At 38.8% G+C, this 17,510-nt stretch overlaps 2 protein-coding genes across 3 annotated transcripts; both read right to left on the reverse strand.

The window, feature by feature from the left end:
* Positions 1 to 6,138: 6,138 nt before the first annotated feature.
* rpz4 (rapunzel 4) lies at positions 6,139 to 12,530 on the reverse strand. The gene is made up of 3 exons (XM_034873484.1): positions 12,384 to 12,530; positions 8,937 to 9,000; positions 6,139 to 8,766 (listed from the first exon to the last, which is right to left on the reverse strand). Exon 3 carries the CDS (start codon positions 8,735 to 8,737, stop codon positions 7,562 to 7,564), a length of 1,176 nt encoding a protein of 391 aa, XP_034729375.1. The 5' UTR covers positions 8,738 to 8,766; positions 8,937 to 9,000; positions 12,384 to 12,530; the 3' UTR covers positions 6,139 to 7,561.
* Positions 12,531 to 13,027: 497 nt separating this feature from the next.
* rpz5 (rapunzel 5) lies at positions 13,028 to 16,999 on the reverse strand. 2 transcript variants are annotated; one of them, XM_034873482.1, is made up of 2 exons: positions 16,741 to 16,999; positions 13,028 to 15,244 (listed from the first exon to the last, which is right to left on the reverse strand). In XM_034873482.1, the coding sequence occupies exon 2, from the start codon at positions 15,175 to 15,177 to the stop codon at positions 13,996 to 13,998; it is 1,182 nt and encodes a 393-aa protein (XP_034729373.1). In that variant the 5' UTR covers positions 15,178 to 15,244; positions 16,741 to 16,999; the 3' UTR covers positions 13,028 to 13,995. The 2 variants fall into 2 exon arrangements, with proteins under 2 accessions (XP_034729373.1, XP_034729374.1); XM_034873483.1 differs by lacking the exon at positions 16,741 to 16,999 and adding an exon at positions 16,277 to 16,447.
* Between the last annotated feature and the right edge of the window lie 511 nt (positions 17,000 to 17,510).

The raw sequence follows: 17,510 nt of genomic DNA on the forward strand, positions 1-17,510 counted from the left end.
ACATAACAATGCAAGCTATTTTTTAAGCCGAGTCATACTTATGTCAGAAGAGGAACTTTATTCTAGGAAGCTTTAGTCTAGACTCTTAAATATCTGAACATGACGGAGGCACCTGTCCTATTGTCTACGCTCTGTCCTGATTAAAAGTACAGCAGGTGCCTCATATGTTCTTGTTGATTCATGTTGAATTCCTTTTGCACAACACAGTTACAGTACAAAGACATGAGTGGCTTAAGGCAGAGCCACAGGTATGTCTGTGTTTTTTAATGTATTATTAATCCTAAATGATGAGGTGGAAGAAGTCTACGTAACCTGTTTAAAGGAGTACCCTCATTATTACGCCTTAGGTGCCCTTGAGCAGACCATAACCCCCAACTCCCTTAAGATAAAGTTCATGTTTTCTTTTCATACATGAAATATGCAATATTCATGTGAAATACAACAGTTTATATAGTGCAAATTGTCCAAATACTTCACATGCATATTTGTATAATTGTTGATTTTACATGTATTTTCTTACATTTTACTTGTGAAATGTCTGGAAATCATTTGCCACAGATTTCCTTGTAACACTTGAAAATACTTGAAACGATCTACATAAGAGTGACATGACAGTCATGACACATGAACCCTAGCCCTAACTTGTCATGACAAAACCACATGACACTTACTAAAAGAAGCGTTATGTCACAATTGTTTGTGTCTTGTTTATACTGTTTATGACACGTTCATGACAGTATAAACAAGACACAAAGTGTAACGGATTTCCTGCACCACTATTGGGGACTTTGTGCTCTGCTCAAGTCAGTGTCTGTGTTCTAACCTTTTTGTTTGCTATATAATGGGAGAGAAACCAGTCAGGAGTTATTTTAAATACTGAAGAGGTGGATGATGATGGCTGAAGGCCTTGCATATGTGGGGCTAGTGTCAATTTTTTTTCTTCTATAATATTGCAAAACAGACATTGCAGTCACAACATGTACAATGGTTAAATAGGCAAAAGGATATGAAAGATGCCTTTAGGTTACATTTTGGGTTAGGGTTGATACCATCTCTAAAGCTCCATTGTAGAGGATTTTCTTTGACACATAGTGAGATAGCAGGGCCATGTAAGCTTGTTGGGTCTTGTCTTGACATTGGCATGTGAGGAGGGAGGACAGAGGATCACAGGAACAAGGGGGACAGAGAGTGTATGCCTGGTGTTTGAGGACAGGGATTGTACCGTAAGTAGAGAGGTTTGTGATTTTTAGAGGGTGATTCACAACAAATTTTTCAAGGCAGTTAATGTCTGGCAGAAGTCATAATGCATTGACACCTATGCATTTATTTTAAACTGAATCAATTGATTTCAACATGGGGGAAGGGTAACCAACTATAGGCAGTTCACATTCACTGTTTGCACAAAAAGTAATGCACTAATTTGTATGTTACTTAACTGGGAGCCAGGGCCTGCAGGGATGCCTCTAAGGAGGAAGTCAGGCAATGTAGTTCAAAGAGAGGGACAGGGAAGCAGTCAGGTGGATTGATGGGTCTGACAAACATATGACTATTGTGGGTGTAAAATACAATTCAGAATATGCATGATGTGAGATGAAAAAAAATTGTTGCTAAAAAGGTCACAGTTGCTAGCCATTTTAACGCATCATCTGATTTCCTCTGATATTTCAGAAACTGTTGCCCTTTCAATTCCAGGGACCCGTGGCCAAGGCAAGCAACGGCAAGTAACGGATCTTTTTTTCTCTTTGCTGTGGAGTACCATGATCTCTGTATGCTTTGAGTCCATTTGCAAATGCTCTATGTTCTATGAGTTTATGTTGAACTGATATATTACTTAAAAACCCAAACCAATGAGCTGAAAACACTTAAATGCTCAGTAGAGCTGGTAATATAAATGTATTGACTAGAACAGTTTTAATTGTAGCCAGTTTAACCTTTGTGTTGTCCCCCGGGGTCAAAAACAAACAAAAATTTGACATTCTTGTCCCTTTTTTCAGACTTTTTTGTTTGTTTTCATTAAAACCATCTTACTGCCACTAGTTTTACACCACTTTTTGGAATTCATGGTCCATAACCCTCATTTATATAGAATTATAACCAATATTTGAGTTAAAAAGCAGAAATTATAAATTATTTTGACTAATAGTTAAGATCAGAGGGACGTACAGATGAGTTTCTTCAGGAATGAAAGTGATCAATTGTATTTGCAAAGTGCGTTGTAAGGAATCCAATCCATTTTTGTGGTAATTTGGTTAAATGAAACCCATATTTCTTAAATAGACATGTTTAAAGGGGTCAAATTTGACCCGAGGACAACAAGAAATAATCAAATTGTTGGCACCGTGTGATTAAAGGTAGAGTCCATAACTAGGTCACTGCCTTTTTTAAGCATTTAGTTGGAGATCAGCTTTATGACTAATTGGAAATTTAAATGTGTTGAAAAAACATTTTTTAGCGTTGATTACTTCGTATTTGACTACTCAAGAGTAATAAAAACCTATAAAGCTAGAAGCAAACTACTCATGTACTCCATGTTTTTACTGTCAAACCACATCAACACAACAGCTGCAGAGATGAATTACACAACAGCTAATTTACTCTATTACAGTTTGTTATTGTAATGTAACATATATGTATATATATTTTAGGAATATATCCACAGAAGAGAACATTTCTCAGATAATTTGAAAAGCATTTTTTTAAGAATATACAACACAACTGATAAAACAATTACAAATGGATACAGCATGTATTGGTCTCCACACATTTTGGAATAAAGTAATTAGTAAAGACAAGGCCCGGTACAACTGTTTGAATACTTAACTGAAATATATTAAATATGACTAAGTTTGGATGTAAAACACAGTAGCTGAGCCATAAAGAACTCCTTCGAAGAAGATTAAGGATTCAAACATCGGCTCTGTGTGGGAGCATATTAGTAACCGACTAACTTCATTGTGTCTTCTTTGATGTCTCCTTCACTTCGGTCAGCATCAACAGACTATTTCAGCTTCCTGGAAATCAAACCTATTTAGTTCCCTATTTTAAAGCAAGCTGCATTCAGAGCCCTGAGCAGATGATGCTTTAGAAAACTAGCCCCTCCCACGCTCCATCTGACCTGCACCACCTGATTTAAAATATGTGACAATTTTTTCTTTTTTTTAACTAAAAATGAGTGCTATTTCTATTGAGACTGAATTAAGGCAGCGTCGAGGGTTACATTGAGGTGACGGGTGGCAGCACAATGTAATTCTGCAATGCGGGCGAATCTTGCCGTTGCCACGTGATGTTTTTCTGCGTTCCTGAGGTCACCTGATGGGCCGGCCTCAATGCCGGGCTGTGTGGCCAAGTCATATTCATGGAAGAGTAATTCTGGTTTGATTAAAAGCATCACATCCCCTATTCAAATGTTTTGTATCAGCAGCCCCTTTAACCCACCTGGCCGTAGACAGAAACCGGCCTGTAGCGGCCTCCAAACAGAGGGGAAAAAAGATCTGAAGGATAACGCCAAAAACTTGAACATATTAGTTCTGTTTTATTATTTTACGCCTGCAGAGAGGTCTTATTTGGATTCACAATTTTGTTGTGTCCTACATTTAGATATATATGGTTTAAAATCTGCATTGGTTCATTAGCCATTTATGGATCCCCCCCCCCTATTTTCTGTGTTTTTATGTCTTTTTTGTCATTTTCTGCTTCTACTGAGTAAGTCAAAGTCAAAAAATGTCAAACTACTTATTTCTTGCCTCTCCCCTCTCTCATAGCGTAATTTTAGAGCAATATGGGTTTAAAAATCCTATTGTACACTACCTGATCAGCACCAAACAGTAGACAGACACAGTTAACAACTAGCTGGTTAACACATTGACGTATTTAGCAGCTAAAGAACCAAATGTTTGCCTTGGGTGTTGGTGGAGACCAAAAACGAGCTAAAAGGAGATTGCGTATTGGACTAACATTCATATGACAGCCAGAAATACATCTTCAAATGATTTGTATTGTTGCTACATATCTGCTGAATGTGTAAATAAGCAACCTTTTGCCAAAAAGTTCCTTACTTAAAAAAGGATTATCTATTTTAAGTACCCCAAATGGCTGGAATGTAACTGGAGGTTTGAAATATGTCTAGAATATTCTAAAAGATCTTCCCATAACACAGATATTAATCCTTCTTGATCATTTTCTGTCTGTTTCTAAAAGTTGCTGATGAAGCAATGTGTGGGCCATTGCTCACTGAGCATCAATGTAAGTAGGTCACTTGGCAGTGGAAATTTGAAAAGCACTTGTGACAGATTTGCTTCATTAAGAAGCAAAGGGAATGTTTAAATTCTTTGTTCCATTGGCAAACAGGTATCTAGACAACAAAGTCTGTCTCCTCTGCAAGCCAGGTCTGGTAATTGGAGTATTTTTCCTGACATCAAAAGACAGTTTGAACCCCCAAAATGTATGACAGTGTTCCTGCTGTTAGAACTTCTTTTGCTGGCACTGGAGAGAGGACCATCTGCATTTTAAGTTTGTGCTTTAACTCTACAACTTTATTGTCCATGCAATTGCACATTTTGTTCTGCAGCTATTGTGTGTCTATCAGGGTATTCTTCTTATTTCTTATCTCTTTGGCTTCTGTTGAGACTTGCTTGTGACTTGTTGTATAAAAATAAATTAAATGACCCTGAACATGAACTTGTGTAGGAGTAGATGCAGATAGAGAGGACAAGACCACAGGTTCCCAAACCTTTTTCCTAAACACCCATCTCACAACCCCTTGCGGATCCAGGTTACAGGTTACATATTAGCTGGGAGCATTTAAAGCATTATCATATTCATCACATTTTCTAGAGGCCTGAAGAAGTGGAAACAGGATATTCACAAGAAAAGAGCAAAGACAATATCAACCAGTTTTTTTTCTATTCTTTTCTAACTTTTTACCTGACTTTTGACACCTCAGATTTAGGGCAGACCCCCAAACTGGGGTTGAGATGGATACCTTTAACCTGATGGGAAAACCAGCAGCAGGTGTTTCTGGTCAAAAGGAGATATCATCTTGAAACACAATACTAGTACTACCTCTGTGTCATTATGTGATGAAGCTTGAAGAATGATGAAGGGTTTTTGTTAAAAGTCTGAGTTTCATTTGGCTTTTTGTCATGTAAAGTCAGAGGTCACATTTATTTTGAGTTCACTATGTTGGCCTTTTTATAAAGGATTAAAGGATCAGATCTCCATACAGGTAGCAGGTTTTGTGATTTTAGACAGACAGACTGTACATCTCCATCAATAATTCAATAGTACAAAAATACTAAAATTTTGAATCTAGATAGATATTTTTTTGTTATAAAATGTCACCCATGCTTTTCTAAAGCCTTTAGTGACTTCTCTTCACATTTTTAATATGCATTTTCTTTGGTTTAAATTTGATCCCAGTAAAAACACATGTAGACAACGATCTTTGACTCTCTTGTTTTCCTTTGCACTTGTTCATTTATGTCAAGGCACTTGACCCGTCAGTGTGATGCACTGCACGGCCATGAGTCTTCATACACTAAAGATAGAAAAGCCACAACCACATAATTATAGAGCACTATGGGTGTTTCCCAGCTAGCTAACCATAACATCCTTTTTCTCTTTTTTTGTTTTTATACCCATATGTAAGATTTCAGCTGGGTATTGAATTCCTTGCTTAACAACACTTCAGTGGAGTGAAAATATGTGCTAGGCCTACAAATATCAAATTTGTATATTTATTTAGCCTTCAAGAGTCAACAAAGTAAAATCAAAATTATTGTTAGTGTGATGCATGCACAGCACACACATTAGGATAAGAGTAACCACAGATCTAACCACCCTATCTGTAACTGTTCATGTTTTGAAATATACATGTACATTCATGAATGACACTCCAGTTTTCTTAAAATTCTTTTATCAGGATAACCCCTTGAGATGTACCATTTCATTTTTGAGGGGGTCAGTTGAGCAGTTTCACATGTCTTGTTTTACTTGTAGCAAATGTTATAGTACGCCCATCACAGAACCAATTATCCCAGAAAATACAAAGTAGATTTGCTTAATTCTTTCACTCCGTTCTGTAAGATGTTTGTGTGAACCAGACAAACTAAGTCATTCGAAAAAAAAATCATAAGCCAATGATGTATGACTAAGTTTATTCGGAAAATTTAATACAATCATTGCTTTGGTTTAACAACAGGATTTTGAATATAAGACACTGAAAACCCAAATATAAATTATGGAAATGGTAATATCTAAAAGAGCGCAAGATTAAAAAAAATAATTCTACCGTAAATACGTTGCTTGTTTTGGTCAAATAAAGAAAGAAATTCAAACAAAGAAATGTAAGAAGAAAAGGTGATAACATTTAAACACACAAACAAAGAAGAAACACAACTTACAGCGGTTTGCAATAAAGAACAAATGATCTTAAACTATTAAGACAGGTCAGTGGTGTCTTTCGGTAGTGTTTCCATGACATACTGTAGTTTTTACAAAGTACTGTTGATCATGGTCAAAATATACACATTTTGATCCAAATCTCTAGAAAAGAAAAAAAAAAAGATCCCAGACCTACAATTTACATTGTCCAAAATTCAACAATTTATTTCTATATAGAAGTAAATCCTCAACCACTGAGCGGACACAACTTTCCAGTGTGTGTTGCACAACCACACAGGTGAAGACATGACACAAGAATAGCTATGCTAGGCATCTGTATGTAAACAAAGTGCTGCTGTCAATACGCCTTGGCATGTTCAAGGCAGGGTCACCACAGCTAATGTTGTTCAAGGCCTTGTCTCTTGTGCTTTTTTCGTGCTGTACGGAAGCCAGTAACAAGATTTGTTATTTTTGTCAGATGAGTACAAGAAGTGAAATCAAAATGAAGGTTTCTGTCACAGACTCTGGTGTCAGGCATTTTTCTCTCATAGCTTTGGTGTTTATGTCCTCTACAGGGCCAGGTCCCCGCTTATCTCTACCAGCAGCACACATTATCTCCTTATGACAGCTGAATTCTTAATCAACAACTTTGTTGATCTTCTACCACAATTTTTCAGCAACAAATTGCGTTACACTACTTACCAATCTCATTACAAAAAGAGGAGACACTGTGATATAATAAAGCCTAAACAAAAGGGCAAAGCTGCTCTGTCTGTTCCGAGAAATAAACAAAGCCCAGCTGCATGGGATGAAAAAGGTTATTTTTAGATAAAGAATCTAGTGTATGTTACTTTATTGCTAAAAGTACACACACGCAAACACAAACACAGGCAACTTTGGGATTTGTGATAATGGGCTATTTAAATAAAATGGGCTTGACATGATGCACCTTCAAATCAGCAAGAAACTACTGTAACAGTAAACGCTCTTAGAAAAAGGGAATAAATCTGTAAAAAAAAAACACTAGAGAGGTTAAGTTGAGGAACATACTATGTAGTATTTCACTGCTAAGGCCGAGCAGGGAGGCAGCAATCAACTCTGTGATTATCTGTGTAAATATGAAGCAACCTACAGTCAATGAATGACTGACTTTTGAGAGTTTTTACAGCGTCTTAAAACTTCAAGCAGAGTGAGCGCAGACGTAGATGTTTTTGTGCTCCTCCCAGTAGTGGAGCTCATCTGTGAAGCTCCAGGAGCAGGCCAGGTCTTTGCTGGTTTTGACAGTGTGGACCATGCAGGAACCGGGCAACTTCTCAAACAGGTCCTCAGCTACACCGACCACCGAGATTTTCTTCTGACTCTGTATCAGCTGCTGGATGTGATTCTTATCCACAGGCTCAGGTGAGGAGCAGTAGGACACCCAGACATTGAGTTTCTCATCTGACGAAGGTACCTGGAAGCGACTCTTCCCTGTTGAGCAGTGGTAATCCTTCTTGTTGGCGAACAGGCCAGATGGGGTCCTAAATATACGCACGGACCAGCCAACCCAGTCATACTTCTTCTTTAGTTTCTCTATGATAGCATCAGCTAGCTGTTGGTTGGTTAAGTTTGACTCATCTCTCACCAGACGACGGACATCTATCTCGGCCTGCTTGGGGAAGCTGACGATGCAGTCTTCGATGACAACGTTCATTTTATTCTGGACAGTATTCATCTTCTCACCCCAGTCTTTCAGAAGCATGTCCTCCTCATCATATCCCTTCAGAGCGGCGTGGCCCAAAAGTGCAATGAGCCCGATACAGAAGAGCTTCTTCAGCCTGGCGCAGAAGTCCTCAACCGGCCGGCGACTTTTCTCTTCGTAGTTCAGGGTGATCTCCAGCACAGATTCCCCAGAGAAGTTCTCTCCTGTCACAGAGTTGTAAAGGGTGATAAGGTTTTTGTCACCACCGGTCTTGGCAAAATGCTCCAGGAAAAGTTTCTTCTTGACCTCTCGGAACTTGGGTTTGGCATTGAGGATGTCCATGTACTTCCTGAACTGGTTAGTGATGTTCTCCTCAACTGGGAAATACACAGCATCCAATCCACTCTTCTTGATTTCATCGTTGATCCGCTGAATCTCCTCTGAGACCACCTCCAGACGCTCTCGCACCTTCTGAAACTGCTCCTTCATAAACGCAGCCTCTTTGCTTTCCACATTATCTAGAGCCAGTTTTACAATTGGAGCAGCGATGGAGAAAATTGGGAAAAGGTCGCCAGCAATACTGGCCACCACTTCAGCTCCCTGTTCAAACAATTCCATCACAGTCTCCACCATATCCTTTTTGTCTGCTACAAGCTGCTGTAGCTGGCTTGCCATCTTTGCTGATGCTGTTTCTCAGATTGATTCTAACAAGAGAAAAAATGTTGACACGGTCAGAAACTGATATATTTAAGCAAGAAAATATATTCTAGGAACAAGCATACAGGTCTAAAACTGAACACAAATGGGGCGGAAAGTATCAGACATTTCAGTTTTACCGACAGAAACACATGTTGGATTTCCTTGATGTACTTACAGTTCTGTTCCAGTGTTGTTGGACTGCGGCCTGCTCTCTTGCTCCTCTTACAACACAGCAACAACTGATAAGGGAAGAAAGAAACAGCCAAGTGAGTTCAGTGCTGGCTACATGCCACACCCAGTGAGCGATGAGTCAACAATGTAAAGAGAATTCAGCAGTGACGAAAGGCTGTAGGGGCTATACTGTGAGTTTACACCTGGAAAATCAACAGTTTAATTAAAAGACTCAATGACATTTTTAAGTCTCCATTGTGGGCACTATGAGAATAGCAAAAGGAGAGTAGCAGTTATTTATCTCAAACTAGCATTGCATAATTTTTCTCATAAAATGACAAGAATGTAAAGACATGAACAAGGCTCACATTTAATATAGACGATTTCTAAAGACACATTACAATAATGTGTGGGAAAACGAAATGTGCTTGGAATTATAAATTCTATAAAAAGGGGAAGAGTGCCTTGGTATGGTAGTCTAAGGTGGCTTTATGACACTAATATCCCCATTGCGCAACTGTAATAATAATCCAATGAGGACTGAATCATAAGTTTCATAACATTAAGTCAAATCTGGCTTGTAGATAAACAATTCTGAAAAAAAAAACTGATGTCAAGAGATAAAAGATATATATGTGAAAGTATTAAAATCATTACAAGTGACATGACAATGACACATGACAAGATCTCTTAAAGCATTATTCATATGCATTGAAGCATTAGCTCTCCTATCTCCCTGTCAGCCACTCTGCCTATTATTCTGAAGCTCAATAAGGAAATGTTATGCTTAAAGGAATAGTTTACATTTTGGGAAATGCACTTATTTGCTTTCTTGACCATAGTTAGAAGAGAAAATCAATACCACTATAATTTCTATTCTTCCAATATGAAGCTACAGCCAGCAGCCAGTTAGTTTAGCTTAGCATGATGACTGGAAACATCTAACTCTCTGCAAGAAAGTGAATGAGCATATGTCAAAATATCAAACCTTTGCTTTAACTTTTTGGGAAAATCTTATTTAACACAAAGACCTCCTCCCGAAGGCCAGGAAACAGAGAAAAAGCTGACAGTAAGAGAAACCAAGATTTCTTCTCTGGGCATGTTCAGACATGCCCTTTTGCAAAAATGGAAATGTGTAATTTGGGAGAAAATCCAATTTTGGTGCAAGATCATGCTAGTCATCCACTGGCTTCACAAACTCAGTCTCACATCCATTGTGTACGCAGCAGCTTTAGCTGTCATCGTCACATGTTTTGATTTGTGTTTCTGGCTTTCTGAGAGTTGTTAATGTTTAGTTTTTGGTTTTTAGTTGTAGCTGGAGGACAAGCAGCAGCAGTGCTGTTTCTCCCTCAACCTGCCCTGTCAATAATGGAGCAGCAGGCGTGGGAAGTGATTAAGTGTAAGAGGTTAAACTTGATCGGCAAGGGTGCGTTTTCCTGTGAAACTCAGCATGTTACCACGGCAACAAGACAATGGAAAATAATTTGTCAGCTTGTTCGTCCGTCCGCTGAGTTCTGCTCTGTGGGGTTTGTCTTTATCTAGCTAGACTGCAGAAGATGGCAGTGAGAAGATAACACTCGTTTCTCAGCCTGAGAGTGGTAGCAATCTTTCATCTTGTCTTGGGAAGAAAGCCAGTTTATCAAACTACTTTTTTAAGCATCCTTTAAATGTCAAGCACAACATTCTAAAAATGGTTAAATTGTGTTATAATTACCAGCACGTATCTGCAGAATTACCTCAGACTAGACTCGGCAACCAAAACCACAAAGAAAAGTTAATTCCAGCAGAATGTTTGAACATTTACAGTTACTGTATCTGATTTGATTTGGCTGAGCTAAAACTGTGATTCCTGTTTTCCACTGATGATCTTTCTCTCTCTCTCTCTCTCTCTCTCTCTCTTTCTCTCTCGGGAGTTGTCTTACTGCAGTCTGAGTGCATGTGAAGTACCATCTAACACACAATTTGAACATAAAAGTGTTTAAAGAAATCACATTTTCAGAGACAGAGAGCTGGAAGTGCATCTCACCACAGACATGAAGTCCAGGCACAGACAAGCAAAACAAGTCTTGTTTTTTTAAACTAATATTTGTTTAATATTCTCACTTATATACAGTGATGGAAAGTAACAAAGAACATTTACTGTACTGAAGTGCAACCTTGAGGCATTTAACCTGAGTTTTTCCATGTCATGCTACTTTATTTCAGAGGGAAAGATTGTGCTCTTTACTCCATTGCACTGATTTGACAGCTATATAGTTACTACTACTTTTCAGATTAAGATTTTATTTAAAAAAAGAACCATATAAATTAAATGCAAAAATACTAATGATTTCTAACCATTTAAGCTTGGGACCCTTGCTATTTTCCAGGTAAAAAAACTAATACACTTCTCAGATGGTTTAATCAACTGTTTGAGGAGCAAATGGCTACCTATAATATAAAAATGCAAATATTAGGAAAAAGTCCCAAAATAGGAAGAGATTTGAGAAGTAGGACTTTTGTTTTAGTTTTTTCTTGTTTCCTACTACATTAATTATCTCACATAATGATGCATCAGTATCTATCAATTTAATAATATGTCAGCCGAGTACACTTTTCTGCAAAACGTGTACTTTTCATACTTTAAATGAATTTAGCTGATAGTAGTTGTGTTGTTTATTTGCTTACAGTGTGGTATTTGCACTTTGTTTTGGTTCAAACTGGTAACAAAGAGTGTTATGTAATGTGCTGAACAACAGTAAGCTACATTGGAAATATTTAACAGCATTTGTGATTATGATAAAAATCTAAATTAACCGAAGTGAAACATATGTAGATGTTGTCATGCTTCATGTATGTTGTGTGGCAGAGCTTCCTGCTGAACACAGAGATGACCAAGCCCTACTAGCTGACCACTTCCAGTAGTGTGACCACTGAGAGAACTAAGCGCCCTGTTAATGCGTCCTCTTAATGGACAATGTATTGATCAGTCCGTGTACAGGCTCTCTAATTGTATCATTTTACAGCCGAAGGACAGAGAGCCAAACAAACATCGCAGGTTAACACCACAGAGTTTTGGCTTTTTGTTACAACGCAGCACAAGCGATAACGCCTTTAAAAAGTTTGACACTTCCTGGAAAAAGTGAAGCGGCAGATCTGGCAACCAACGCCCATAAAAGTCGAAACTTTTTTTGTTGTTTAAACTGCATTAAATTTCGCAGATTCATCTAATTGTCCACTTCACTTTATTAAATGAAAGCTGCGTTAAAAAAATAAGCGTATTTGACCATTTTTTGACAGCACTACGGCGCGTCAAAGGCGAAGAAATGCTCCATTATGGAACGAGACACTGGAATGGAGTCGATACATGTAAAAATCTATCATTTCCTATTAAAGCGTCTTATCACTACTATCACAGTTAACCTATATAAGCCTGTCCACTATAAAACATTCTAAACAGAAATGGACTCACCTTAAAAAGTTTGCGGAAGAAATACACTAACTTCCAGACTGTTTGTCTTCCTATTGGTCATGTGGCTCTCGTGTTACAGAGGAGAGGCACACCCAGTCAGACCAGACAGAAAAAGAATTTGGGTGGTGGAGGAAGAAAAAAAGTTGTGAACATAACAGGTTGTTGCGGTGGCATTATTATAACCGCTCAACCTCCACCCATTTGATAAACAAGGACATGTTATTAAAACATTATTACTGTTGAAGGAGATTTGTTCTGAGCCAGCACAATATTGCGCTTCATAATTAGTCCTGGTTTTCAGTTTTTGCAGTAACTCAAAAAGTGCATTTAAATATCTAATGATGACCAATGATGACAAAACCATTCATGTTTTTTGTTTATTTCAAAATAAAGTAAAATATACATAGGTATCGTGATGAAATGATTGTAGAATAAGGATTTTTGGACGTTTGCCCTGCAGAAATATATTGCACCAAAAGCAGCAGTATATTAAAATAGATTTTTTTTTTTTTTTAAGCATTTATATTTAGGAGTGGGCAATATTGATATGTGTATCTCATTAATTACTTTGTGATATAAATGCTGGGGCTTTTGACCCTATCACAGAGTTTTGAGAAGAACGATACCCCTACCATGTCTGTAGGCTAAACATGAAGCTCCCAGGAGACAGTAGGCCTAGCTTAGCATAAGTCAGAAAGCAGCTAGCCTGGCTCTGTCCAAAGGTAATAAAATCCAAATAATTAGCAAGTTATACCTTGTTTGTCATATAACGCTAAGGGTACTTTGCGGTTTTACAGTCCAGGAAGTCACTGTTCCCCACCCAGAAAAAGTCCGGTGCATAACCTACAAATTTATGTTTTTACACTTCCCGTTTCAAGTTACGTTTAAGTTGAGCTAATTGTCTCCTGGCTGTAGCCTCAAACTTTATGGATAGAGCCGAGAGTGGTATCGATTTTCTTATCTTACTTTTGGCAAGGAAGCGAGTAAGTTATTATTTTTCCCAAAATGTCTAAATGTTCTTTTAAATGTTGAACTTGATAGTTTATGTTTGATATCAGAATCAACAGCTGACAAAACTTTCAAAGGCCAATGATGAACTATAAAACTCACAATAACCCAAACTGACAAATTAGGGTGCTGCGTCAAATTGACTTAATGCAAAACAAATTTGATTTACCACACTGCCCACAATGGTCCAAAGGGAATTAAAGGGGAAGGGTGCCTTGGTATGGTAAAGTCTCTGGCTGCTATAACAGACTAACATCCTCATATTGCCCAATCCTAATAACAATCCAATGAGGACAGAATCATTATAAATTTCATAACATTAAGTCAAAGCTGGCATGAAGATGAACGACTGTGAAAAAACACCCTGAAGGTGCTGTATCATCAAGAGATGAAAGATATATACGTCAAAGAATAAAAATCATTACAAGTAAGACAATATATCACATACCAGAGCTCTCAAAGAGCAGATTATGTATTTATACAGACACTATTCATGAGTATATTTCTATATTTAATGAAAAACAATTTCTCTGGTAAAGACATTCATGAATTTATGTGTAGCTCATTTCTTGCGGATGCATGTGGCTGCACCTTTTCTGTGAGCCTACTCGGGGTGGATGCACAGGTAGGCTCTTTTGTGTTTTCCATAGTAGTAACAATCCTCATGGAAGTTGTTGGTCTCCACCACCTCCTTGTAATGGCTGACAGCATGGACCAGGCAGTTGGGGAAGCTCTTATTCAAAGCCAGAGCCACTGCCATCATATCCCCCTTCATCTTCTGACTCTCAATCTGCTCCTGGATCTGACTCTTGTTAATGGGCTTGGGGTCAACACAGAAAGAGACCACCACTTTGATCTTGCTCTTGGTCAAAATGTCAAACCAATTGGCTCCTCCACTTCCGTGGCACTTCTTCCCGGCCAGCCAGTTGAAAAAGAAAATGCGCTCCCTGTTGCCGAAGGCCCTGATGGACCAGTTCACCCAGTCGTATTTCTTAACGAGCGAATCCAGAAGGGATTTGGTGAACTCGCGGTCGACAGTGCCGGGATTCTCCTGAAGCAGGTGCTCCAAGTCTAACTTGGCTTGATCGGCGAAGTTCTCTGTACAGTCATCCACAGCTGCTTTCATTCGATTCTCTACATCCTCCATCCGCCCCTGCCACTTCTTCACCATCTCTTCCCCCACCACTCCTTCCTTGAGGGCGGAATGGCCCATGACGGCAATAATGCCCACCACAAAGAGCTTCTTCAGCCGGGCACAGAAATCCTCAACTGCCCTTCTGCTTCTCTGCTCTGTGGCCAATACCGTTTCCAGCATTGGATCTCCTGAGGTGTTCTCCCCAGTGACAGCATTGTAGAGTGCATCCAAGTTCAAATCAGCATCGGTGTTCTCGTAATGGCTAATGAACTTCTCCATCTTCTTCTCTTTGAACTTTGGCTTGGCGTTGACAAAGTCCTGGAACTTTTCATACTGGCTCAGCATCTGTGCCTCTCGATCAAAGTTCTGCTTGTTCATTGATGTCCTCTGCAGCTCCCGAGCAATTTGATCAATCTCATCTTGGATTCCCTCGAGTTTCTGGTTGACCAGTTCGAACTGCTGAGTCAGGTAGCGAGCCTCTTTGCTGTCCGGGTTGCTGAGTATTTCGGCTGAAGCCATGAACACAGCCTCCAAGACAGGGTGTAGCTGGCCCACTGTGGCAGCGAGCACCTCGGAGGCTTGCCCCATGATCTCCACACCTTTCTCGATCTTGTCCCTGTTCTGCACGAGCCAATCTGCCACACTGTTCATCTTTGTATTATTTATTTCAGACTAACTAACTAAATGTGTTTTCCCCTGCCAGAGGCTTTGCTGGTGCCTGAAAGAAGAACAAACATGAAACCCTTGTAAAGTTCATTATAGTGGGATTTAAAGACATTTTAGAAAACAATATGGCTGCTCCTTTGTTCAGTTACATTTGGCAAAGCAAATGCAATAAGCTGACATTTACTATTTTTTTTCTCACAGGATATTTCCTTGACAAACATAACCCTACAATAAAACAAACGGTAGGTCATGTCTACACATGTAGGCATCCAGTTTCAAACCGCACCCTCAGAGCCTCTGCTAATGACAGGGACTCGTTTTTAAGCCTTGGTGGCATTGACACATATCAGTAAAAAGCTCACGAAAGTACACAAACAAGGCACACAGAGATGGCAATTCAGAATAAATATCAAACATGATGTGTGTACTCATGAATTATGACGTGGCGTATTGTGCAACATTGCAGTATTGGCCCTTTGGGATGTCTTTTTTTTAAAACTGCTTTAACAATAGCCAAGACCCAAAGCAAACACAGATGTTCACAACATGGTAAAAGAGGGGGATTTACTTTGGTAACGATAGTATGGTTTTCAATGTAAAATACACCAGAGAGATGATCTAACTAACTCATTCCCTGGAGCCCATATCCAGTTTAGAAAAAAGGCACACCCAGGTCTGAGAGAAGAAAATCCCCACCAATGCACTTGTCAAATAATGCAATCACACTTCCCTAATCATTACAGCCTCAATTTAATTAAAACCAAACATACACAACTGTGGCTTTCTTGAGGTTTTGGTATGAAAAAACCATATAGGTTTATATGTGTAACCACAGAAAATAGGCTCACCAATTGCTGCAGTGATGAGATCAGTGGTGTCATTTTACAGCTTTTCCTATCACTGAGCTAATTAGAATGACTTTATTCAGCAGCATGCCATCAGTGTTTTTACATGTTTTTCCACCTTACATTTCTATGTGATGAAAATAACAAAAAAGTGCACCGTTTAAAATTTGAATTTGTAATTACATAATATATTTAAAATTCCATTCCATTTAAAGAGACAGAATTACTGTTATACTTACTAAGTAATTATCTTGGTTTGTGTTTGAAAATATTGTCCCTTATTAAACCAAAAAAAAATTAAAAGTTTGTCTTCATTTAGCAACTAAATGTGAAATATATTTTTGGGAAAGGAAAAAAGGCGAGTCTTGAACAAACACCGGTCTCCCCCGATATGCTTTGCCACAGAGAGGAACCACATACGTAAGTCCTTAACAAGACCACTTCCCCTAAATAACTCATCTCTACCTCTTGCACGTCACTTATATTCGGGCTGTTTTTCTGCAGAAATAACATTTTTAGGAAATACATGACTAGGTTTTTTCTAAAGAAAAGAAAAATCCATTTTCTCATAGTTTCTAGTGAGGACAAGCTTTATTAACAGTGAGAAGAATTGAAAAAACAAACAAATTAAACATGATGCTAAAGTGGTGAAATAGATGATAGAAATGCTGAATAAAGAATTAGAGCAGAAAAAAGAACTCACCTTTGTAGCTAAATATCCAGCGGGCTGCAGTCCAGTTATCCAGTAGTCCAGCTGTGCCTGTGCGCACCAGCCTCATCGGGATGTATATATAGACTCTCTCTCTCTGTCTCTCTCTCTCTCTTTCTCTCTCTCTCTCTCTCTCTCCCAGTGTCAGTCTGTCTCTATCTCGTCACTCCCCCTTTGGAACTCCTCCATCCTGTTCCAGCATTCCTCAGAAACCCACTCAGAGGGATGAGGGGCCGGCACTGCCACAGATAACATCCAGTAAACACTCCCCATGCAGGGACACCATGCACCCTGGGAAAACTTTTTTTTTTTAAAGACTTGTTTCTGTGTGTGTGTGTGTGTGTGTGTGTGTGTGTGTGTGTGTGTGAGAGAGAGAGAGAAAAAGGAACAGACAGACAAGGAGAAGGAGAAAGAGAATAAAAAGGAGACCAGTTGCAGTAGGGTTCAGCAAAGCGAGCCATGAGGACAAAACCCCTCTTGTTGTGGCTCAACTAACGTTGCCATGGCCACTGCACTAGTTCCTCTAACTTCTGTGGCACTGTGCATGCATTAAAAATCCTAATTCAGCTCCCTCTGTTTGTTGGGATTCACAGCAAGTTAGTACCCTAAATAACAAAATAAAACATTATTTACCCATGCATGCTGACACTTTATTTCTGGAAAATACTTTTTTCAGAAAAAGGGTTTTGAAAGGATTTTGTGAATGTTGACCTACTTCACTCAGAAGCTGATAATTAGTGATGGAAACCTATTGGTTACTTGAT

The sequence above is a fragment of the Etheostoma cragini genome, chromosome 6 (assembly GCF_013103735.1).
Source record: "Etheostoma cragini isolate CJK2018 chromosome 6, CSU_Ecrag_1.0, whole genome shotgun sequence".
In the NCBI taxonomy this organism is placed as follows: domain Eukaryota; kingdom Metazoa; phylum Chordata; class Actinopteri; order Perciformes; family Percidae; genus Etheostoma; species Etheostoma cragini.

What these genes read in the sequence shown, in the direction of transcription:
- rpz4 (XM_034873484.1), bottom strand. Translation starts at nt 8,737, where the DNA reads ATGGCAAGCCAGCTACAGCAGCTTGTAGCAGACAAAAAGGATATGGTG.
- rpz5 (XM_034873482.1), bottom strand. Translation starts at nt 15,177, where the DNA reads ATGAACAGTGTGGCAGATTGGCTCGTGCAGAACAGGGACAAGATCGAG.